The sequence below is a fragment of the Cryptomeria japonica genome, chromosome 8 (genome assembly GCF_030272615.1).
Source record: "Cryptomeria japonica chromosome 8, Sugi_1.0, whole genome shotgun sequence".
In the NCBI taxonomy this organism is placed as follows: domain Eukaryota; kingdom Viridiplantae; phylum Streptophyta; class Pinopsida; order Cupressales; family Cupressaceae; genus Cryptomeria; species Cryptomeria japonica.
This window is the reverse complement of record NC_081412.1, coordinates 187,164,203-187,191,148: the sequence shown is the minus strand read 5'-3', so window position 1 is coordinate 187,191,148 and position 26,946 is coordinate 187,164,203. Positions and strand designations below refer to the sequence as shown.

At 36.0% G+C, this 26,946-nt stretch overlaps 1 protein-coding gene across 1 annotated transcript in view; it reads left to right on the top strand.

The window, feature by feature from the left end:
• Positions 1-21,347, top strand: part of LOC131048419 (uncharacterized) — a 41,045-nt gene extending 19,698 nt beyond the window's left edge. The window contains exons 2-3 of the mRNA XM_057982375.2: positions 2,516-2,550; positions 20,907-21,347. Coding sequence (XP_057838358.1) covers positions 2,516-2,550; positions 20,907-21,133 — 262 coding nt within the window. The 3' untranslated portion in view covers positions 21,134-21,347. The remainder of the gene's footprint in view (positions 1-2,515; positions 2,551-20,906) is intronic.
• The last annotated feature ends 5,599 nt before the right edge of the window (positions 21,348-26,946 follow it).

Sequence of the window (26,946 nt, the reverse complement as noted above, 5' to 3'; positions counted from 1 at the left end):
AGGCCATTTTGTAACAAACCCTAATTAGGGTTTAGGTGTCATTATCTTGACCGTTGATCTACTTTCGATCTGGACCTTTCATTGTAATTGTGGATGCTATTTATACCCCCATTTTTCATTTCATTTGGAAATAGTTAATAGTGTAATAGTCAATAGTTGATGTAATAGAGAAGAGAGATTAGAGCTAGAAGCAATTTTATTTTGTAGCAAGATTGAGTTTGAAGAGAGAAATTCAAGCAATTGTTGTACATGATGATTTGGAAATCAATGAAATATTGAAGTTATGGTGTTTCGTTGCAACTTTCTTAAGTTATCTTCATGGTTGTTTAACTTACTTGAATCATGCTCAATCAAAGTAGCTTGTTAATTTGAAGGACATAGTGTGAGACTTGATCTTTGGTAGGATTCGTAATCCAAACCACTAGCTTCTTGCTGATTGTAGGAACGCCTTGCGTGGTCGACTGGAAAATACTTTGAATCCCCTAATCTTCAATCATTATTGTATCTTGGATATGTACCTTCGTGGTAGTGCCCATGACCTTTGATGCATTGAATATCATTTTGTTACCTTAGAAGATCGCACTAATTTCAATTGAGTTGTTATCTTATGGCAAAATTGAAGTTGGTTGAATCTTGCCAAGTCTTGTCCATACTAAGTCATTCATAGGGTTAGATTAGATTAGACCTCTTTCAAACCCTATCCTTTTGTTATTTTTTTTTGAATAGTTTCTTAGTTTAGTAAAATCTTGAGCTTTCGGAATACGTAAGGCCCCTTGGAGGAAACAGCAAATCACATCATACCGCTGGAAGCTTGTCCACACGTAGAGACCCTACTAAAAGAACCTTGGAGTCTACCTAACTGATCCTTTACGCGAATCTTCAGCAGTTAGAGACTATTTTCTCAAGAGAGGATAAGATGCCTATTGGTATTTTATTCTGTGTATGATGGTGTACAAAAAACACGTCAATAGGGAGGTGAGCCTCTTCACAAATAGCATCCATCTCAATAATATCTCTTTTCTTAGAAATGTTTTTTTGGTGCTTGATACATACTCTGCCTTCATGGTGTCAACATTGATCTACCCTCGAATGGCCCACTAGACAATGCATGAATCCAAAGTGGTGCCAAACCAATAGTTGTTGGCTCTTCTAGAGTGGAGACTGATATCTTATAATTTCTAATGTTTTTTGAAGATTTCAATAATAGGATTTTTTATTTCAAACCTCAAGGATGCTTTTGCTCTTTCTAAAGCCCAAGGCCACAAAAAAAGGGGAAAAATCCAGCCAAAACACTTCTTTTTGGGCTCGGGAAAAGTTAGCTCTCTTGTGGTTGAAGTGATCCTAAGTCCTCCATGCTTTTGATTTAAAATAGTTTTGTAACTTGCTTTTCCACCAATCTTCAATCTCTGTTAATTTAGGTTTCCAGAAATGCATTATCTTATCTTGGGCATTACTGATCTAGAGTTCTGCAATGGAATCAAATGATAACATGAAACTGAATAATTGAATGTATGTCAATATAATAACATTCATCATTAATTAAGAATAACATGCACAAGTTTGGAAGCAATATAGACCATTGTCTATCAACTGTTCATTCCATTAGAAGTTCTAAATTGGGTCCATTACTGATGCATATAAATTTACATCACCAGCACATCACAATGCTGAAAAATTTCTACTCAAAATGCCTTATCTTTTTATTTATATCAATTAGTATGATAATCAATCTGTAATATATATCATTCCTCATTATCTTTTAATAACAATTATCTTATCTCATCTCTTACTCCTATGTATCTATGCATATAAATAAATGTGGAATAAACCATAATGGGTCATTGCACATAAGATACAAAGGGACATGATTGTGACAATGTCTACGTGTCAGTACACCTTTTTCCTATTTCTGCACCCCTTCAACTGGTACTGTCATGTTTCATCTGTTGAAACCTGCTGAATGCTCTATTCTTGTTCCGTGGTACCATCAAGACATCCTTATCAAATTGTCAGCTTTGGGAGTGTAATGAAATATCTTGCTGCAAATTTTTGTAAAACTAATCCTCTAGCAGCCTACTATGGACATAAGATGTATCTTCTTGTTGCATGTCACTGTAGAGTAGTGTGATCCCTCGATAGTGTGGAAAAGTTCCAAGGTGGTTTCTAAACTCTGGTTAACATGCTTTATGTAATCCTTAATACGCTTGGATATTTAGCATGTGACTATAATCCTGAATCAGTTAGATTCAGCAATTTAATATCAGGTCTAAGAAAAAATGGTTATTTTTACTTTTAAGATAATGCAAAGATGTTTATGAAAATTTGAATTGAATTCTTATCTTCATGATTGTGATTTCTATGTTGTTAATGGGAACTTATCCAAGTAGTTTAAATTGTGGCACTGATTTTATTTCCCTTTTTATATCTGAAACTTGTCCTTTTGGCGTTCTTTTGATTTCTTTTTATTGCATATGTAGTTTGCTTCTTTCCTTATTCATTGAATTTCTGTTCATAGGTTCTCCAGTGGCTATGCTTTAAAAGCTATTGAAGGTATTTGTCAAACTTTTCTGTAATTAGTAAGTTATATTAATCTTTTGGTTTGATTTATTATGCAATTTTAATGAACATGGCTCTCCTTGACTTTATGAAGGTCTTTTCATAATAGTAATGAATCTGATGGGCATAAAAGGATTCATGTTTTTATTTCAATTATGGGTTACCCTATTCTTGCAAGAGCCATTTAAGAGGAAAATGTAAATAATAAATACGCATTAATGAATGAAAGTCAAGAGGGTCTCTCTCTCTAGAAGAAAAGATGTGTGAAACAAGCTGTGGTGTATCATATGGTGCATGTTTATCAATGCAGGAATATTAATGGCATAAACATGTTTATTAGTTGGTTGCTGCTCTACCCTTGCATTAGAATGCCTTGGCTCAACACTCAAACTAGAAGGCAATGAGTCTTTTGGTTCAATGTTATCATCTCCCGTGATGTCATTCTAATTCAATAACTGTTGCTTGTATTAATCCCTCCTCTGCTTCCTTCTCAAAATCAAGAATCTCATCTTATGTAAACATAGGGGTGCCCTCATCTTACACAGTCAAATTACTATATGGATCAATCTCATCGAAGTCTATCAACTCAGGAATAGTTGTGCCCATCTTTTTTGTGCCAAGGCAAATGTTATATTACACAAAGATGAGGTTATTGAGGTGCTTTTGTGTTGATTTGGTGTTCTTATTTTTGTGAATGGTCTCAAACAAATTCCAGTTGTGTTCACTTCCAAAAGTGCTACAAGGTAAAGATAATATACAAAGGGCTAGCTTTTGAAGATTTTGAGTATTTCCATCCCAATATTCTCACCGAGGAGTTGCGAAGTAGACATTCAAAATTTTGTAAGCAATAATTGTAAGTTATGAGTGAAAATGCCATTTTTTATGGCTTGGTGCTTTGGTGGTTCTCCCTTGGATAGCTAGTGGCAAAAAAAGGCCTCCTTGTAATCTGCTTATAATTCTACGATTCCCCCAAAATTAGGTCCTTTGTCTCAACCTAAAGTGTCATTAGGCCCCCATTAACATTTGTGATGTCTTTGGAAAAGAAAAACTTGGGGTGAGGAAGTATCCCATTGTATGAATGGGTTGATGGAGTTGATTGCTCCACATTCGATCAATGATCTTCCACATGAGTTCCAATTTTGCTTTGCTTCCCTCATCGTTGTTTTGGATTGCTTACCTGTGTGTGCCTATGGCCTCAAGTGCTAAGTTTTGACCAAAGGCTCCAGAATCTACAAACAAATGAGAGTTATAAACAAAATAAAAAATAAATTTTTATTTTGAGCAATATCTTATAATTAGAATATATATACAAAAAGTGAAATTAAAGTATATAATTTAAATATTAAATTGGAGTTTGAAGTTACCTTAATGATGTTTGTAGATCTCTTTGCAAAGACATCATAAAAAAATGTCTTTGTGACCTTCTCTCTAACCGGTTTTGAATATAGATGAATCCAACCATGTGTAATGTCCCCACTTTGAAATATAATTTAATAATAAATAATAATAATAAAATTAAAATGCAAAAGAATAAAAATAAAAATTAAATTAAAATATAATTAATATAATTAAATTTGATTAAAGTTAATGAATGATCAAAAGGCATGAAATGTTAAGTTGTGACCCCCAAATATGAGGTATAAAAGGGAGAAGAGAACTCATTTGAAGGGGGGATAATTTGGGGAATCAGAAATGCAGATCTGATTGTGAAAGGTTGTGTCCGTTTCAAAGGGCAGAAAGAATGAAGAGTTGCACTCTTTCAAAGGGTGCTAATGGTGGAAAGGGTGTGTCTCTTGCCAAAGGGCATACATGATGGAGAGGTGTGACCTCTCCGTCACATTGAGAGATATAAAGGAAAGGGATCAAAAGCATCCAATGACAACACCATCGATTAGATCAGAACCGTTATTAAGTTACAGGCAGTAACATCCTTGTTCTTGGTGGTATGCATGAGGATGTGCTTAATATGTATGCTTAATATATGAAGCCTGATAATGTTCTTTTGCAGAATTTAATAGTAATATTAATACAGAATGCAATGTGTATGACAGTCATACCTAACTACATATTTATTCATAATACATTAGAAGTTAGTGTACTCATAGCCCATTCCTTAATCATTCACTATTGCCCTTCATGAGGATAGGTTGGTTTTTTGTAGGGAGAGTCGGAGTAACTCTGTCACAAGATCAGTAAGTCCCAAGATGGGGTAAGGACATATATTTCTGAAGCCTTGATTGAGAGTCCCAAGATGGGCATGAACAGGTGTTCCTGAAACCTTGAGGGAGCCTACTTGTAGATAGTTTACAAGCGACCTAGCACAGTAATTCCACCATCCTCCGTTAGGGTTAGGGAAGACTTGAGGGCAAACCCTTAATAGAAATTAAATTAAAATATAATTAAATATAATTAAATTTGATTAAAGTTAATGAATGGTCAAAAGGCATGAAATGTTAAGTTGTGACTCCCCAAAATATGAGGTATAAAAGGGAGGAGAACTCATTTGAAGGGGGGAAAATTTGGGGAATCAGAAGTGCAGATCTGACTGTGAAAGGTTGTGTCCCTTTCAAAGGGCAGAAATAATGAAGAGTTGAACTCTTTCAAAGGGTGCTAATGGTGGAAAGGGTGTGTCTCTTGCCAAAGGGGATACATGATGAAGAGGTGCGACCTCTCCCTCATGTTGAGAGATATAAAGGAAAGGGATCAAAAGCATCCAGTGACAACACCATCAATCAGATCAGAACTGTTATTAAGTTACAGACAGTAACATCCTTGTTCTTGGTGGTATGCACGGGGATGTTCTTAATATGTATGCTTAATATATGAAGCCTGATAATGTTCTTATGCAGAATTTAATAGTAATATTAATATAGACTGCAATATGTATGGCAGTCATACTTAATTACATATTTATTCATAATACATTTGAAGTTAGTGTACTCATATCCCATTCCTTGATCATTTGCTATTGCCCCTCATGAGGATAGGTTGGTTTTGTGTAGGGAGAGGCGGAGTAATTCTGTCACAAGACGGGTGAGTCCCAAGATGGGGTAAGGACATATATTTCTGATGCCTTGAGGGAGAGTCCCAAGATGGGCATGAACAGGTTTTCCTGAAACCTAGAGGGAGCCTACTTGTAGACAGTTTCCAAGCGTCCTAGCACAGTAATTCTACCATCCTCCGTCAAGTCTAGGGAAGAATTGAGGGCAAACCCTTCAAATAGTATTAATTGTATTATGAGGAATTGGATGATTTATAATCTCAATAACTTAATTTAAGACATAATAATGTTTAATAATTATTGGGAAACAGGTAGCCTTCCCGTAGGGGACATTACACCATGCTTCGCTCACAAATATTTTGCTTCAAAGCTGCCAACAAAGTACAAATGCTTTACAAGGTGAGGAGCTTAAGTGCAAATTGTATCATGCTTGCACAAGCTCTTTTCTCTTGGTGTGATCTCTCATCAATCTGAAAACCCAAGGGTGATCATAGGTGTATTTAGTGATGTTCTTGGTTTTTTATGTCGTCAGTCTTATCTAATAAAATTTGTCTATGTTCTCTAAGAGAAGGTCAAGGCAATGGGAAGCACAAGGGGTCCAAAAAAATGGCCGTTGCCTCTCTTGAAGCAATCTCTCTACAACACATTGTGCATTATCAATTGCCACTTGCACCATATTTTTAATGCCCACCGCTAACACAATCTCCTCTAGCATTATACTGAAATTCTTTCAATATTTTGATCTTATTTGAGGTGTCTATGAATCTCAAAAATGCCATTGCACAAGTGAAAGTTGTGAGAAAGTTGATGAGGGTGTGGTTCCTTCCATCTATCTACTCATCTAAAAGTAATGTGCATCTGCACTTGTGCCATTGCCACCTTTTATTTTTAGACTTGTTTTTGTATTGTGGTTGCCTTTCAGAGAAATGATCAACTAATGTCATAAAGTGGGTGCTGCATGATTCTCCTTTTATGGGTTCTTTAGCCATGTTGAAAGGAGGGCTGTTGTAGAACAAGAAATTAGCACTATCCACATTTGCTTCCTTGTGCTTGTCCTTGTTCCATACCTTCAAGATAATATTGTGATCTAGACATGCTTTGGGGAACAAAATGGCCTTCGAAGTTGGCTTTGCTTGAGCTAGATGAAGTGGATTTGTCACAAATCCGTATACTACTATCCACAAGCTATCATATCCACTACTTTCTGCACCATGTTGGGATTCATGACTCTTGCTATGGTTGTATGTGTCCTCATCCTCTCCACTTTCATTTCTTCTTCTACCTTAGGTTTGACATTGGGAGATAGTTTGATGCCACGGTCAACTATGTGTGCACGGTGGGAATTGAGGCAATCGGTGTCTACACTCATCTTCAGCTTGCAGTAGTTATTGCCTTAACTCATCATCAGCCTGTTGAAGTTGTAAACAATAGTACTTGTGGTTGGTCTTGGCGTGGCATTCTTCCAAGTGGTGTTTATTCTTCTAGTGAGTTGGCTTTACTTCTTGATGCCATTTTACGCTAAGTGCAAACTTGACATTAATAAAATAAAAAAATAAATTTTAATGTAGCATTTTTAACGTCAAACAATGCATAAAATAAGATTGCTTTAAACAGTAAACAGCAATGTTAATTCAATTGCATTTTTAACATTAAATGAATAACATCACAACTTGAAGCAAAACATCTTTTCATACCATAAAGTGATAAACTCTACACTTGTAAAAAAACATAACATTCTTGTTTTAAAAATAAATTAAAATGAATATTAAATGAGAAATTGATTGAAATGGTTTACATTTCAAACATTAAATGAATAGAATTACAAATTGAAGCAAAGCGGTGTTTTATCACTTAAGTAAACCTTGCAATAACTTTTAAACATTGTTTCTAACTTTCTACCACTAATAATGGTTAAAAATTACATTATTCTTATTCGTAAGTTATGGTGGACATTCCACATACTTAGTCATCAACAAGTAGATTGCAATGTCAAGACCTCTTAACAACTCAATTTTTTCCCTTTATCGTATACAATGGATTCCAACATTCAAAAGGCATGGGTAATGGATTATAACAACTATCTTAACATATACAATTGGTGGAATGAAACATAACAAATATGGTCAAATTGAAACTATGTGAATTAACTTAGAGACAACCCAATTTGGGTGGAAATCTCTAGCTTATGGATCAACTACTCCTTGCTCCACTATGTAAGAAGGAAATACACTGATTCTAGAAGCTGACTTGAACTCAACAAGCTCCATCAATTATTGAAGAACATCGTCAGCTAACAATGCCTTTATTATGTTTTGTTAATATGGTTGTATCAAACTATGTATTAATTGTTTGTTGTCTTTTAGGCAGTTGAGTTCATAAATGGCTGTGTCCTGCTTAGCAATTGTTTGGTTCTTTAGATAAACTTTGCGTGGTCAGGAAAAGGAGTTTTATCCTTACTGATCATCTTTGGTCTACTGCTATAAGAATTTCATGTGTGAATAAAGATATTTTTTATGACTATCTATTCATTTTTTGATCTATTAGTTTCATCAGATAGAAGAGTAAACATTGGGCATTGTTGCCTTAAAATAAATTGAGTTCGATTTAAGATATTCATGCAAAGAGGGGACCATAACTTGGTCAAGATCAGGATTTAGATGATCTTTAAGGTTGGTAGAGCAAAGAGATTGGAGAAGAAGACTAAGAGGGGTTGCCGAAGAGACTTAAACGGTGCAAACCTGAAGCCCAAGTTCATCTCAAAGCAGAAATTGGAGTTGAGGTCATAGCTGGCAGAAAGGATATCAGAATGCTCAAATTGCTACAAATAACCATATGAAGAGGGTTTGGCAATAGCAAGACACCTTCTATTATTAGACGAAGTGTGGGTCAACCTTGCAGACCAAGTTCGGTATGAATAATCCATACAAACTCTTCTAGACAAGGGAAATTTTTGTTGGGAAACAGACTCCTTCACAACAGAATGGTGTTGAGAAGCTAAGTTTAAATGGGTTGAAATAAAATTGAAGACTCCATTGATGAGATGAACCTAGAATTAATTATTTGCTTTGGAGGTTAGGTGTGCTTCTAAGATTTCTTGTTTTGAGAGAGGCAGTGAATCTGCTGTCCAAAAAGAACAATTTTATTGCTTTTGTATCGTGTCTGTTGTTAGTGTTTGAAGAACACATCTCAAGTCTACAGCAGTTGATTTTGAAAGTTACACCTGTTTGCTTCCAACTTTGGAAGCATAGTTTTTTTCATGGTAAAGAAATGTATAAATTTGTAAAACTTTTGTTTTCTGCCCTGCATGGTGGTATATGATCAGTCATGGCTGATTGGTATGGATATGATTATCCTTTGGGTGTTCCTCCATGTGCTTTATGTGGTTCTACCCCTAGGAACTACATTGAATTAGATGCATGCCCATGATTATTTTAATGATGCTTCCTCATGCTATTCAAGTAACCTCGCGTCTTATGAAAATCCATGCCCAGATTTATGAGCATTCATTCAAGAGGACAAGCAAAAAATTAATGAGTTTGTTAGGATGAAACAAGAATGTGAAGAACAGATCAAGACATTGCAATTCAATGCTTACCCTGCTGTTACAAAAAATAAATTTGAGACCAAGCTAGAGGTAAGTTTGAGAGCTATTTCCATTGCTCAAGGTTGAGGGTGAAAACTACTTCCTTTGCTCCCTTTTGGAAGCGAAATTCACTTCCTTTGCCCTTGGTTGTGAGCGAATTTACCTCTAGAGCCCCACATGAATATGGTTTGATGCATTTAAGTTGAGAGAATGAAGGAAAGTGAGGAAAAGTGAATTAAACTTCAACTTGAAAGCTATTTCCTTTGCTCCTTAGTAGGAGCGAAATTCTCTCCAAGACCTTTCTTAAGGCTAATTTGACACATCTACACACTAGGAAGGTAAAATCAAAGTCTAATGCAAAAGCAAAGAATTTATGAAACCCAACTGATGAGGTGAGTTTGAGGTATACTTCCTTTGCCCTCTGACAGGAGCGAAAATCCCTTCCATTGCTCCTTGTTGGGAGCGAATTTGTGTTCCTTTGCCCAAGATTAGGAGCGAAATTGATCTCAAACCCTTTCTTAAGGTTGATTTGATGCGCTTAAAGTGAGAAAGGGCAAAATTTGATTATGAGAGGATTTCCTTTGCTCCTTGACAGGAGTGAAATTTACTTCCTTTGCTCCTAAGTGGGAGTGAATTTCACTGCCAATGCTCTTGTTTAGGAGTGAAATTCCTCCTAAGGTCTTCTTTGAAGACAATTTGACATATTTTTACACATGGGTGGCCAAAAGACTTGAGGTTTGAGTCGATGAATGAAAGTAGAAGGATGAAATTGAGCTAAGTGTCCAAAGTGCATTTACTTCCTTTGCCCTTGATTGGAGCGAAAAACACTTCCTTTGCTCCTCATTAGGACTGAAAATGCCTTCCTTTGCCCGAGTCTAGGAGCGAAATTGCTTATAGAGGTTTTCTTCAAGTTGATTTGATGCTTCCACTTGTCTAGATGACAAATTTCTCAAGTTTGAGTTGATAGAGAGCAAATTTGATTAAGATAGAGCTTCCATTGCTCCTCCTTAGGAGTGAAAATCATTTCCATTGCTCCTTGTTAGGAGCGAATCTCACTTCTTTTGCCTATATTTTAGAGCAAAATCATACTAGGCGATTGATGAAGAGAATTTGATATCATTTTGCGTGTGAAGACATGAATTTGAGAGATGAATTGATGAATCAAGTATTTGGCAAGTGTTGCAAAACTTCCATTGCTCCTTGTTATCACAAAAGCTTGCACTCAACAACCTCGTGAAACATGGAAACAACCCCGAAGTGTGGGATCTTGTGCAAGGGGGTTGAATCTCTGGAGAAGGCCGGCTTCCTTCTCAATCCAAGTGCAGGTGTTGAACCAACTCAACACTTCAAAACTTACTCCTAAGCCTATCCTAACAACTTGCAGAGGTAAAGGGAAGAGAGAAATGCTTGAAATAAAAGGAGGTGATGCACCAAGAAGAGATTGTTTCTCTTCCTACCCGAAATGACACAAAGAATCAACTGAAATACCCAGGAGATGCACAAACTTCAGTTGTATGAGTGACCCCAATGCATGTATGGAGGTTAGAATTCGCTGAATGCCAAGAGGGGAGAAGGTTTCCCACATGTCACACTCAGAAATAAGTTAAACACAACATAAATGAGAGAAGAGCCACAAAACATACACCTATGATGAAGGTAAGCAAAACATACACAACACACATAAGTTGAAAGAAGGCAAGAATGGTTAGTTGAATTAAGTATAAGGCCAATGGCCAATTAACAGTTGCAAAATACAAAATAATACAAGAGAAGTGAGAGAGCATAGAATAGCTCAAGCCAGCAGGGAGAGAACCCTTTACAATGAGGCTTAACAACCTTTATATAGAAAATTGGTTACAAGAGTGATCATGACCCCTGTATGTCAGTCTGGGAGTGCAGGGAAGTGCATGCACTTGACTTCTGTACATGCAAGCAACCTAGCCATACCCTGAAAAGGCAACCCTGAGAAGGGTGGATTGACTGACCTTCCAAAGTCAGAGCATGCAGACATGACATAAGTCACTACAACAAGCATGGCCTCGTACCTCTCTTGATGGAAATCCTGCCAAAAACATTAAATGCACCCCTGTGGCTCCACAAAAGAAGGTGCACAAGTCACAAAAGTCGTCAGAGCATTTAAAGCTTTGAGTGTCAATCACGCCATCTGGAAGTGTTGCAAGCCAGAAGGAGTTTGGAAGACTTTGGAGACTTGGGTCACCGAAGTTGGGGGAACTTCGGAGACCTAGGTCACCGAAGTTGGGAAGACTAGCAACTTGGGAACTTCGGGGTTTTGGAGTTCCGGGGAAGAGAGAGGAAGAGAAGGCTTGGGAAAGGAACTTCCGACAACACAACACTTCATACTTTATGATTCCATCGTCTTCTCTTGGATCAAACTGGGGCAGCGCTGGTCCATGGAACATATCTTTGATCGGTTCTCACTGATGGACCAAGGGTGTCATAAAATGACAACACTCCTCATTAGGAGTGAAATTTTGTTCCATTGCCTCCATGTGAGAGCGAAATGCTCTTCCTTTGCTCATGAAGGGGAGTGAAGATGATTTCAAGGCAATTATTGAGGATATTTTGAGTTATTTTTGTAAGTTTGAGTCAATAAAATAAAGAGAATGAATAAAAGCTTGACTAAGTGTTCACTTCCATTGCCCTTGGAATGAAGCAAAAAACACTTCCATTGCCACTAGCTGGGAGCAAATTCTCCTCTTGACCATTGAAAGAGCAATTCAAACCCATCTTTGGCTCCAAAAGAGCTTAATTTGAAATTCAAAAGAAAATATTTTTGATAAAGGAGAAGTCGGCCTTCTTTAGGAAAGAAAAAAAAAAATTTAACTACTAAAAAAAAGGTCAGCTTTACCCTTGAAAGGACACAACTCTTACCTCAAGTGCTATATAAGGAGGATCAAAACATTCATTTAAACATCGATTTAAAAACAAATTCTTCTCTCCTACAGCGAATTTCATAAGCAGATAGTGAACTTCAGCAGCAGATCATAGAAGTTAATCAGCATTAAAGGAGAATTCGAGGTGCAGATCCAGTGATTTAGAGGAGCGAATTCCATCATTGAGCAGCAAAATTTATCCTAAGTGTATCAAATTCATCCTTCACAAGGCGAAATTTTATCAGTCATTTTTTTATCACATTCAAGGGTAATTTATTAAAAAATCAGAGGTATCACACTTTGATTGATAGGAAGCTAAATACAGGTCTGATTAGAAACAAATAGTGATCAATTTATTAAATCAGACCTCTTTTATTCATAGGAAAGTGTAGATAGGTGTGTTAAGATAGAGAAATCAGTCCTATTGAGCATCTAATTTCAGATTCATTTCAATTTAAGATTGATTTGAATCAATATTGTAAGCTATCTACTATCATTCTTAAGGTCAAATAGGCTTAACCACATTAGCATTTTGCATATCTTTCACCATACTCCTAATTTACATAACTCTCATAGGTGAAAGATGGCAGCACCTATAAGCCTAATGGAGCTGGAACGCGTCAAGCACTCATCAAGGAAGAATCGAAAAGATGCACTGGAGATCAAGATTACGTCCCATTGGAGCAATATAGGAGACACAAACCTTGGGAAATTTGATCTCAAGAAGTTCAGAAGCTCGTTGTACACAAGCCAACCTACTGCGACAGCAAGGAAGATGATAGATATTGGAATAGTGAAAGCAACTGGCTTCCCTCCCGTGATGCAATGCTATGAGTTGATGATTGAATGTGCTAGACATTATGATTCTCACACGAGGACAATAGTGAAAGATGGAAGAGTGCTTGCCTACCTTTCAGAGACGGCCATCAGTGAAGCATTCCACTTACTTGAGCTGAGAGACATGATCTACAAGAGCGTAGAGGGAGCTAAATCAGTTTATGATAATGACCCTGAAGCATGTTCGAAGATTATCAACAAGTATTGGCTATCGAAGAGTAGATCCGACAAAAGCAAGATGCCTAGTAGGCCACATAGAGTTGATTTCAAGGAGGAATTCGGGGATTTCATCACTCTACTCAATCGACTTGTAGGTGCACCAAAAGCCTTCTACTTTGAGAACTGGATGTTCTTCTTTATCGAGACAGTCACCAATGGTAAAGAAACAATCAATTGGGTGAGACTCATTAGCAACAACTTGGATGTTCAATTGAGAAGGCTAAACCGCACTAGGACATTCAACATGAGTTCCTATGTCATATACTCTCTTGCAAGGAATTATGAATATGCTGGGCTGATGTATAGAGGTGTACTTGGAAGAGGACCAGGAGAGATAAGAGCATGTGTGTGTAGGGGAAAAAGCGAGACTAGGCTAACATGTCCTAATCCTACCTTTTGACACACATTGTGGAATACGAAAGAGCCTAGAGGTATCACACAATTGGCTACTTCTTTTTGTGGAAGAGAGAGCCACGGGCTACCTATTAGGATTTCTATTCCTTTGTTGTAATTGAAAGATAAAATGATACAAGTTCAATTCCTAATCCCAAAGTGCAAGTATGAACTAGTAACAAGATTGCAGAATTAAGATTAAACAATGGAAAGCTGTAAACACAAGGACAAGACAAGAATGCAAATGCGTACCCGGAGTTAAAATCTGAGTGAAAATGTTCGGGACGGGGGTGCGGGTGCCACTGTCCTGATACTGCCCCTGAAACTGATGTTCTGCAACCTGAAAAGCTGTCTGAAACTTGCTGTCTGACAGAAGGACCAGGGTGCCCAGCGCCCCTGTCCCAGGGACCAGGGCGCCCAGCGCCCTTGTCCTGGCAAGACCAGGGCGCCCCACGCCCCTGTCCTGGTCTTTTGCTCTGAAATTTGGTGTGTTGTTCAGTCTCCGTCTGCTTCCGTCGGATCTGCAACTTGCGGCGTCGTCCGAATTTTGAAACTTGCACTTATATCTGAAAAGGTATGGTGGGCGGCTATATGGGGTTTTGCCTTAGTCAAACCCCCGCTTTGGTGATTTCCACCTCCACGAATAGCCAAGTTGTATTGTAAAAGTAGTGTGTGTGCAGACCTTGTGTGTGTGCAAGATCCTAAAATGCAAGTAAGCAAACTAGAGCAACCTAGAAAGTAAACCCTAATTGCTTGTACATGATAATGTAAGTGCTCCAAATCAAGATGCAAAGAGATCTAAAGCATGAATACAAGTGATATAATGAGGCTTATGCAAAGACATGAAAACAACATGAAATCATACCCAACCCCAAAGGGGGGGGGTACAAGCCAATCTTTAGTCGGTGATCCCTTATTGCTCTTCAATGCCTTCAAAGCCCTAAGTGGATGAATGAAATTGATGAATGCGTGATGGATGAATGTTGAATGTTGCTGAAGTCTTCAAAGATCTGCTCTTTCGCTGCATATGAGGTTCCTGAAAACAAAATTCCGATCCTTTCAAATGAAGAAAGAGAGCCCTTATATAGGAAACCCTAGGTCTTAATTTCAACTTTTGGCCGACCTAGAGATTGAATCTCCAGCCAATTTCTTGGGGTTAAGCTTTATTTTATGATTGGATCGTGCTCCTAAAATTTCGGGAAAAATGTCCGGGACCGTGTGCATGCCGGGCGCCATGGTCCCGACAACTTTTCACCAAATTTTCAGGGCCGTCGGATATGATGATTTTAGAGCGAATCCCGAAGTTACAGGTGATTTTGAGATGTTTTGACCCCCGAAATCAAGCCCCCAAGTTCAAAATAGGACCTAATTAGGGTTTTTGATTAAATGATGTATTAGAGGAATAAAATGAAAGGGGCACACTTTAATGAAAAGGGCCCAACTTTATGATATGGAATGATAAAATAGAACCCTAGACCTAATTAATTTAATTAATTAAGTGCTAAAGGGGAAATGCAATGCAAAATGCAAAATGCGCCAAGGCGGGTGCTAAACTAGGTGTGAAATTGTACCACCCTAGCAAGTGCGTACAATTTACGACGCTACAATGTGAAGCATATCCACAACTACACCATCCGACAAAGCATCATTATAGGAGAGTCAATGATGCCTTCACTATGCTTATCTCAAGGACCCTTCAAGATGGAATCCATTCAAAGGCTATCCCCAGGAGCACAGGCAATGATTCAACAATACGGTGCATGGTTCATTCAATTTCCAAAGTTCACATACATGAGGATTCAAGGATGTCCTCCTCCATACATGTTGCCACGTTACCCGACAGACAAAATAGTGCTACTTGAGATGGTGAGACAATTAGCAACATATGTTAAGCCATACCAGCATGAACATGGATCTAGTATTTCTTTTCCTATTTCACTTGGTGATTCAATTGAAGTTTGTCCTTCTCTACAAGCAGTTGAGAACGTCGAAGAAGAATTATCTCTCTACTCACGCCATTCACTCCTAGAGATAATTTTGATCCCTATGACAATGTAAGGGGAATAACATGGAAGAAGTATATACACAAATGGCAGTTAGAAGACTATTGGATGAATAGAAGTGAAGAAAAAGATGCATTCTAGACTATCCCTTGGTTTCATTCGGAGGTGCAAGATATTTAGTGTTGCCGATCAAGCACAGGATAGCGGCAAATATCTCCAACCCGCATATGGGAAAGAAAGCAAAGAGATCAACATTAATTGGGTTGAAATGGAAGTCGTAGATTTGAATGAGTTGATGAAACAAGTCTTGGACTACGCTAGCAAATGGATATACATTCGGCACCAGAAGTTGAAAGAGCAAAATATGACTATGACATTCAACCTAGAGACAAGAGTAGATGATGAAGAAGAGGCGAGTGCGAGTGGAAGCGCTTCTCAATCAACTCGTTCCAAAGGTTCGAAGAGAAAGGATGATCATAAAGAGAAAGAAGCACCAAGAACGAAGAATAAATCAAATTCCGGTCATCCTTCTAGCACTTCCTCCAGGCATGAATAGGAGATGAATCAAAATGAAAGACATAAAGAGAAAAGAATTGACAAGGAATCAAGTCATGGAGTGGACGAGTCAATGGAGTCTACAATTCAGAATGACAAAGGCAAAGAAAAGATATCACAAGATCAAAGGGACCTCGCTTCTCATATTCAAGTGAATAATGAAGGTGAAGAAGAAAAGGATGATGAAGCAACTTCCCCTCCTAGAGATGAGCTACTGAACGAAAAGACACAAGTGGGAGAAGGAAGATCATCTATCCCTACATGGCTTAAGGAAAGGCTTGCTAAAGAGGTGATAGCAGTTGATGAAGAATCAGTATGTGGCTTGGATAGCCTTCTAAGTTGAACTCAAGAAATCCTTGAAAAGAAGAAAGCCACGAAGATGTCTAAGGTGATAAGAGATGATTCAGGTTCTCGAAAGATACAAATAGCTACTTCGATGGTTGACAAATATGAAGATGAAATCACTGCAGAAGAATATGATATGGAGACTATTGATCTAGGTCCAATTAATCGAGAGTAAGCCATACTTGATATGAATGATTCAGCGAAGACACTCAATGATATGCTTAGAATGGAAGTGGAGAAGAATAAGAAGTTAGACAAGGAGATAAGTGCATGGAGAAACTACTTCCAACAGTTCAAGGAACCGTTGAGGCAACATGATCCGACAATCACACCATCACCTTTGCTTCCCACCGAATCAGTGGATCATACGGAAAAGATAAGGAATTCCACACAATTGATGGATACTTGGATAGAAAAATCTTTCACAAAGGTGAATAAGTTTGTAAGAGATGATGAAAACTCTTGGTAGAGTTATAAGGATGCTTGAAGGAACTCATGCTCTCATAGAGGCCTTTGATGCATTTGTCTACACTAGAGACATCACTATCCTTGTCCGACAAGAAATGAGGAAGACATCTAGAGAAGTTTTGGTGAAAGAGAAGATAATGAAAGATGGACCTACACTGAGCTTTATACGTTGGAGTAGCCTTCTTCGCACGAAGAAGATTGTATTTGAAGATATTGGCAACGAATGCAGTCAAGTTCAAGATGCTATGCACCTCATTCTTGATAAAATAGTGGAAGTAGCACAAATCATCTTGGAAAGAAAGATTGATCCTGGCATGATTATAGATGCCAAGGAGTTCGAGGAAAGAATAAAAGTTGTCTTCCATGGGATTGATGGAATGATCACCGAAAAGCAATTGGAAGATATGCATACATTCATGGTACTTGCTAGCAAGATAAAACATCTTGAGCCTTGAATGGGAAGCTTCCATCGTCACATCCTTTGAGGAAGTCATTCACTTGGAAGAACAGTTGAAGAATCTACCAGAAATTCCAATAATTGAGATAGAAGGCATGGCGACCAGATTCATTGAATATGCCAGAAAAGAGAAAGAGAAAGGGAACAAGGTTCTAGATGACAGTTTGTTATGATCCGATGTGGCAGCTCATTTTCTCATTGGAGGATGCTTCCTCAATTTTTGTGCCAGCTCATGTCATTTTCTCATTGGTTGATATCATGATAATGTTTATCAACTTTATCTTGATAGAGTTTTATTTGTGTCAAACCCTAGTTAGGGTTTAGGTGGAAAATTTTTGGCCCTTCATCCTTATTTGATCTCGGCCCTTTATTGTATTTGGGAGTGCTATATAACCCTTCATTCATTTCATTTGTAATTAATTAGACATTAGACATTAGACAATAGACAATAGATATTAGCTATAAGAGATAGATAGAGAGGTAAGAGAAGGAATTGAAGAATTGTTGCTACTTTTCTATTGGGTTAATAAAACATTGAAGTTATGGTGTTTCTATTCAATCCTTGAACCTTCTCGCATGATTTTTCATCCTCTCAAGTCAACCTTTGATATTAATTTAAGTATTTAGATTGAATGATGGAATGTTGCATATGATTTATTGTGAAACTCAAAATCCATACCACTAGCCTCTTGCTGATTGTAAGCGTGCCTTGCGTGGTCAACTAGAATTATTGAAAGTGCTTAAGTTCAATTGTTGCTTAATCATGGATATGCATTCAATTGATGGTGTCTAGGCTTAGTAGCAATTTGAAAATCTTTGAATGTCCTTAGAAGATTGCACTAGTTTTGGTGGAGTTCTTGCATGACAATACTAAGACTAGTAGAGTTTCACTTGATCGTCTTTCATCCATCCATTCTTAGGAATAGTTTAGCGTCTCTCAACCTCCATCTTTTGCAATTTTTTGATAAACATCTAGTAGTAGTAGTAGTAGGAAAGAGCCTCATTGAATATCATTCAAAGAGACCATTCCTTGAAAGATTGAGCATTCATATTCTAAGAAGTTGCGTAAGGCCCCTTGGAGGAACAACAATCACAATGACCAACTGTGCTTATCCACACATCGTGACCCGACATACAAGAACCTTGGAGTTGTCTCAGATTCTCAAGTGATCCTTAAGCTAATCTTCAGTATTTGAGTAACTTTGTTCAAGAGAGGATAAGATACTTTTGGGTATTTTATTTTGTGTTAGACTGTGCATAAAAAACACATCAACACCATGTTATGTTGAATCTCTATGTGTACAATAACCTCCATGACACCATGATCACCATTTAATATATTGTCATAAAACTCTCCTGCACCAAGGCCTAGAATCTCTCACATATCATAGTCAACAACAATAGGTATCACAATATCATTGCCTTAGGTAACACCATCTCTTTGCCTCATACTTAAAAGTGTAATAATGCACAGTGACCAAAGAACACCAACCAATAGAATCTACATCAACACTAGATCTATGGATGTAGACAACCACATCTAAATTTTATATGCAACATGTAAGTATATATAGCTCTTAAAATTGCATAACTCATAGATCTCACAATGCAGCATATAGGTTTGGAATTACATTAGTAGTCATATAAAATAGAGAAAACCAGTTGCGTAAGGCCCCTTGGAGGAACAACAATCATAATGACCAACTGTGCTTATCCATACGTCGTGACCCGACATACAAGAACCTTGGAGTTGTCTCAAGTGATCCTTAAGCTAATCTTCAACATTTGAGTAACTTTGTTCAAGAGAGGATAAGATACTTTTGGGTATTTTATTTTGTGTTAGACTGTGCATAAAAAACACATCAACACCATGTTATGTTGAATCTCTACAATAACCTCCATGACATTTAGATCAAATCCATGACTCAAACATGAAATCAACTCTAGATTTGATTTGTCACAAATATCCAAATTATCATAGTTAAGGAACTCATAAAATAATTCTATAGAAATGTCAGTGAATAAAGCACAAATAAATACTTACATGATCCACTACAAAGTAATTTGAAAATACTTTTTTCCACCTATAAGAGGTTCAAAATTGGACACCATGGAGGAAAAGATATTACTTATTTAATTAAGGAGAATAAACATGCTTCAAACTAGCATTTTTTTGGTCACATATAGTAAAATATACAAAATCATTGTTACTACCTTACAATAAATAAAAAGAGCTTTTTTTACTATAAGAACACAGAAAAAAATGGCATCTTGGTGAAAATTATGCTCTCTAAAAAAAATTCCCCTTATGGTTGTAGTCTGTAGAGCAATCGGTGGGTAGAACTATCAATGGCTAGTCAATGATGTTGACATGTGAGTGGGGAAGGTGGATGCAACCACTCGAGTCATGGTAGAGTAGCTCCAATGTGGTGCTGTGGTGGTTGTGACTGACTAGAGCAATGGGTGTGAGATCGGTAGACTCAGCTCATCCCTCACCCCTAGAGACAATGGTATTAAATGTACCCAACTTCAAGAAAATAGTGATTCTTATCTTACACTACACATATCTCATATGTCATGTCCCTGATGTAATAAATAAATATTCATTATCATAACAATGTAATTAAAAACAAATATAATAATAAATAAATTCAGAATATATTCAATAAAAATAATATATAAAAAACTGCATTCATCCTGATCGGTAACCTGCAAAATAAACAAAGTTATTTATTGAAGCAAATACTAAGTGGACTGTAGGTGTCAGAGATTGTACCCTCAGCAGTAGACAATGATAATCAGCCTTTAGTGTTTATTGGCAGCGATTAGGATGATAAAAAGGCAGAAGTTATAATTAATTGAAGTCAGAAGTTTTATGTGTAATAAGCAGCGATTAAGGTAGCCACAGCCTGCCTTGTTTTGGATATTTTATTTGGTTTGATTTGAAATTTTTTAGAATCTTTTTTGTAAAGGGTTTCAGGGCCTTTTCAAAACCTGTTTTTGCCATAATCCAAAACAAATCATTTCTTACATTACATAATGGCTGCATATAAGCTTGCAGTCCATAACCAATTCCACACCTGTGTAACAAACACACAAACTACCAAGAACTTACATGTTTTGAATGGATAATCTAATCTACCTTATATTGATTAGTTACATATTCTTTTTGATTATCGGCATAACTTTTTGGAAGATCTGGCCTTTCAAATGCCTTTTTGTATTGGGGTATTGGCTTTGGGTTCCCTCCAGAAGCCTCACTCACCTTGGGTATAGTTTTAAAATGCATTTCTGTTGCCTAAGTATGCAAGAAATATTTTACCCTTTGCAATGTTTGAAAAGATTGTAGATTATGGAAAACATCCAGTGACAACTGTTCTCTCGTTTTCAAATTCTGTTGTAGAATCTTTTCAATTTCTATTTAAGGTTTGGAATCCTACTAAGATTGCTAAACATCCATGTGTTCCAGCTAAAAGGTGTAGTTAAATATTTTTCTCTATATTGATTTTCTGGTGTTTCAAAGATGGTACCTGTAGAGTTTTCAAACTAATAACTCTCTAACTTGTTTAGCTCACTGGAGTTATAATTTGTGCAGGGGAATGCAGTTTTAGGAGGAAATTATTGGCGGTAAAATTTTCTAGCAGCAACTCTGAAGAGAGTACCAGCGAATTGAAAACCAAAACCGAATTGATAGGAGAGAGGGACAATGATGGAAGCAATCCTCCCTTTTTAACAATTTTAGCTGGCATTGTTGTCTTCCTTTTGTTTGCTTGGGCTCTAGGTTCTATAGTAATAGGGATAATTAGGATTTTCCTTGGCTAACATACCAGCTTTTCTCTTCAAATGCATTCTAGTTGGGAGACTAGGAGTAATGTTGAAACATCAGCCCTTTGATTTATTCTCACTTCAAAGTAGAAATGCCATATCAAATTCGTAGCCTGTGAACATTGAAATTATCATAGTATCTTGTCCCTCTTCACATTGTCATTGTTAGCCTTTGCACTGTAGTTATAAATTTGACATTTGTTTTTTTGAATATTCTTCCTAGAGCATTTTTTTTGCATTAACATTTTCAATATAATTTCCATCATGCCAGTTAAAAATAGGACTAACCATTGGAGGAAAACAATTATATAGATTCCTAAACAATTATATAGATTCCTCCGTGTGTTTTAAACACACTAATTGCTGTACAATGCTTTTTTTTATTTAATATAACCAGATGAGATAGAGGGGGATGGAAATGGTAAAACAGTTTATAATCGAGAATGATAAGCAAGCAACCTAGAATATGTGCCAAGACAAATAATTTATGCACACATTTTTTTAAATCATTGTAATACCATAGAAATATATAATGTAAATAAAAATAAGAGTTCAGTCCACGATTGTAGAATATAGTTTTCTTTCACTGGTATTCATATTGTTAATTGCATAGTTGAACTACTTGCGACTTGGCTCGACTCGGCGAAAACTCGGGAAAAACTCGGCAACGTAAAAACATGCTTAATTTTAATAAAAAATGCATTTTTTTTGCAAAATTTAATAAGAAGATGCATCCAATGAGGCAATAAATGATAACACAAAAGAAACAAGCTGATTCTAGATATATTTAAATGCAAAGTGTCTACAAAATCGCATCCTCATGAGAAATGCTGATGGCTGGAAGCAAAATAGTAAATAGTTTTTGTAAAACCAAAAGTAAATACAACTTCCTCTTCCTAGCTCTAGCTAAAACTAGTTTCAAACTTTCATCATATTTGAAATTTCATCATTCATACTCATAGTTTCAAACTTTCAACTCTAAAATGTATAATACCAGGATTTCTTCAATGCTAATTATGTTGTTATATGGAGCTTAATTAGACTCGAAGGTTAAATTTTCCCTACTTCCATCAGCGTAGTTTCCCCCTATATTTTTCGACGGGGGTTTGGAGGCAGCGCCCCCAAGTCAGGGTCAAGGGGCATCGTCGAAGGATCCTGAAATTTGACTAAGCCTGGAAAATTGAAGAATTCTCCAAAAACTAGATTTTGCATTATAACTCCTGGAGGTCCGAAACCACTCTCAAACATCCTGACAGTATATATGGAATATAACTTGAAGTATAAGAAAGAAGAAAGATATAAGGAAATGTATCTTTCTTCTTTCTTATACTTAAATGTTATATTCCATATATGAATCCTCACGGACAGACCAAAAAACTCGGCGATTACTTGAGGGCATAGTGGGCTCTCAGTGTGGCCCTTCCAAGTGAGTTTCCCCCTTCTTAGCCCAAAACCATATCGAAAAACAAAAAATGCATGTATTTTTTGTTGTTTTCTGCTGTTATGCTAACGCAGGCGAGTTTTTCTTTAAAATTGGCTGAATTTTTGGCAAAAACTCGCCAAAAACTCGGTGAGTAGAAGTCATTACTACTCGCTAGGTCCAAAAACTCAGCGAGTTTTTGTCACTCACCGAGTTTTCGGTGAGTGTGCCATCTATGGTTAATTGTATTGCACTACATAATGTCTACTGCATAGTGCATAAATGATAACCAGATATAAGCATAAAAGATAACCAGATATAAGTATAAATGATAATTAGATATTAATAGTTTTCAATTAATAATTACATTTTATTTTGTACAAAGTCAATCTACAAAATAAATGCAAAGTTCTAAAAAATTAGATGTAGTTAATGACTCTTGCTAGTACAAAGAGAACTACATTAGAGGGCTGGAATCCTCGATGATGAAGCTCTTGGATCAAAACCATTAGGATTAAGGATATCATTTGCAATTCACCCAAAATTTGGATGGATTAAGGATATCATTTGCAATTCACCCAAAATTTGGATTGATCTTGTGAAGATTAATTGGTTAGTTTTTTTGAATGTTACCTAATTTTTTTCATACAATTTTTGCTTTTTAGAACTTGTACCATTGTAACCTCTACTACATCCCCCTCACTTGTTTTTGGACATAATGCTTTTGGACATATTATATTATTGAGAGACTGAATTCATATGATTTAATTATTAAATGTGATCTAAAATGTTGTAAAAAATAACATACAATTTTATTTAGATAATATTAAAGGTTTGTTGAATATGTAACATTTTTATAATATGTATATATCTTTATATAATGATATATATGTTTTATTTATTTTAACATCATTGTAGAATTCTATTTAAATACTTGTTTTAATCTATGTTACTCCAAGTCTATAGGATTAGGAGGTAGGGGATAGGGGATGCATTTTTAAGATAAATTTGTTGGGATGTTTTTATATTAGGGGATGCCTTAAAAAATAGGTAAAATATAAAAAATATGGGAAAGTTAAAATGTTCATACGATACCTCTGACAAAACATTCATTATATATATAGAACCTTTATATATAAAATTGGATTTGAATCATACTAATGACTTTTTCTCTTGCTACAATTTCAACCCTATCCACTATTCCTTCCATCACAGCTACATGGGCTCTACCATCAGCTTGGCTCAAGGAGACTTGTGCATTTTTTTCTTTGTGTCCCTATTGTGGTTGTGTTGGATCTTTAGAGGTTATGCTGAGATGGATTTCTTAGGGGAACATTGCTGGTGTTGGTTCTAATGCTACACTATTTTGTTTGGTGTTTTGTTAAGTGTTATAGTGAATGGTCTTGGAAATATTGTCATTGATGTCAAAGGCATATTAATGAGAGTGCTATCATTAATGTGAAAGGAGTTTGTTGATAGAAATGTTGTCATTGCTATATAAATGATTGACAATTTTTGTCATTAATATCAAAAGAGAGATTGGATTTGAAGAAAGTATTTGGTGAAACCATAGAGGTGTGAATGCCAAGAAACCCTACAACTTAGAAGAACAAAGGTTTTGTATTCATACAATATGCATCAATTAAAGAAAAATATTTATGTAGACATCATAACACCATATAGGAAAAGTTATAGTTGACCTCTACCTCTATTGAGTTGAAGATTTTGACTAAGGAAGTTGAAGATTTTTCTACCATGTTAACTGCATTTATAAAAGGAAAGATAGAAGATGAAATGGGGTTCCAATAGGGAAGATTGAATAAATAAATTCATTAGCTACAACAAAAGATAAGTTTTATTGAAGAAGAAGCTAAATAATTTGAGAAATATTGAGCTCTCTTTTCAAGATATATTAAATTCATCTTGATGCTTTAGAGGAAAAAAGTCACCTGGTACAAAAATCAATAGTGAATAGACTTACATTACCATGGAGATCTATCAAAAGGAAAATAATCCGTTCAATGGAGTAGTTGTTGAAACATACATGGATTCTTTGTTACATGATAATAACTTACACAATGGATAGATTGTTCATGTAGAATACAGTTAAAAGACATTCGTAGGAGACAACTTAGAAAAGAAAAGACAAAATAAGAAAAAAGACAAAAAGCTATAAGACAAACATTATAAAGCCGCGTAAGGATTGGGACTTGTCTCTACCAATCAACGACCTCATTTAAAAGATTGTCTTTTAATAATGGAAGCTGTGATTAGCATTTGCAAAAAGGATCAACTATGAATATGAAGACAAAAGATAAATGTTGGGCAATGATTGATATGTTTGAAATGAGCGATAAATTATAGTAAAAGACAATTAATAAAGAATGTGTGATTAAGAACTCTATTTTTGTGAAAGTAAAATTACTCCAAGATGTGTGATTTAGTTTGACTCAAAGAGGTATAAAAGACACGTCTCAATGAAGAGGTGTCTAATTTCACAAGGGGTATGTCCCTTTAAATAAACATGAAGATATATATGAGATTGAAAATGGAGTGATGAGTGTGTGGTATGTGTTTCAAAGACAATAAAGCATATGCACCAAGGATCATTAATGAGACGATAGACAACAAATTTGATAAGAAGAGTTTAAGAAACTAGATTGCAGATTTAATGAAGAGTATGAGAAGATTATCGTAGATTTGAGGAGAAGAATATGAGGAGTTTGTAGTAGATTTTGAAGAGGAGATTATGGTCATTTTATGGTAGAATTATGATAAATTTGTAGCAGATTTTGGAAGAGATTATAGTAGTTTGAAGAAGAGATTCATAGAAAAAGTTGTGGAGAAAAAGGTTATCCATCATCTGTTAAAAGAAAAATATAAGTTAAAAGAAAAGAATCCATAGGGTCATCACACAAACCTAATGAAGGAAAGCCAAGGAGCTATGTTGATAAAGGAGAATGTAGCAAAGAAAAAGTAAGCACATATCAAAAGGATAAGAGAACACATTCAAAAATTTCTTCTCACAAAGGCAAGCACCTATGACTAGAATATATCATCCTTTTATTAACTATAGTTTTAGATGCAATAATTTGGATCGTAAGGCAAGAGAGTGCAGAACAAAAAATAAAAATCATTGTGGATGGATAAGTAGAAAATATAGTTCATATCCTCCTCAAGTGAATTATAGCGTTGTAAGCTACAAATGCAACAATTATTGGCACATAGCATGATTTTACAAAAATGGTTTTGTGAAACCACCTAGATAACATAGGATGAAGGATAACATGAATAGACAAAAGGGAAATCCTACTAAAGTATGGAAAAGGAAACAAGACCAAGATAATGAGAAGAATAAAAAGGATGAATCTATGATTTTGCATTATGCACTTCATGCACAAAATTGAGGACACAAATGAACTTAGAGGGAGCTTATCATTGCACTATCATTTAGCTCAATGAAAAAGACAACTCAAAAGATGAAGATAGAATATTAGAGAAAGAAAAGTCATGGTTGGAGAGAAGGATAAAATTTCTATTATGGTAATAGAAAACTACATATTAAAGGGTTACCATATAATGAAGTGAAAGATAATCAATGCCAAAACGATAAAGATACTATAAGACTTTAGATAATGAGTGAGTTTGATGGGAGGATGAGAATAATCCAAAGAATTATGCTTTTATATTTGCATTTGGTAAGCATGTGCTAGCAAAAGAATAAGAATTTGATAGAGGAAAGTTGGATGCTTAAGTTCAACCTCACATACCAAGGAGTTTCTATTATATAATAATGACAAAAACATGAATGGAAGAATAATGAAAAAATCTCTTTACCATAAATGCAAAAGAGGGTAAATTATTGAACAAGGAGAACAATGCCATCAATGTCAAGATGAAAAATTACAAAAGGAACCTTCAAAAGAAACCTAAATGTGAAAATGAATAAATTGCATCAAGGATTGAGAGAGTCAAGGTGTCATGTGAGCAATCCAAATCTATTGTGAACAATACCAATAGAAAGGAGTATATTGTCTTGAAGATAATAAAAGAGAACAACTTCAAACAAAGAAAGAATGATGACATTGATGTCAATAGAGATGCATGTCACCCAAGCAAATTAGAAGAGAAAGGATCAAGAAATAGAGAGAAAGGGGTATTAAAGTGAGGGGGAGTATTAGAGAATCTCCGACAGGGAAGAAGTATATGTATATTACATTTGGTATGAGTATAAGAATGGATGTTTCCTATGATCCATTTGTGGATATAAGTTTAATGAACATCCCTTTCCCGTTGATGTCAAAGGGGGAGAAATATAAAATGAGAGAGTTAGAGAGAAAATTATGTTTACCATCAATGACAAAGGGGGAGATTGTTAGAAATATTGTCA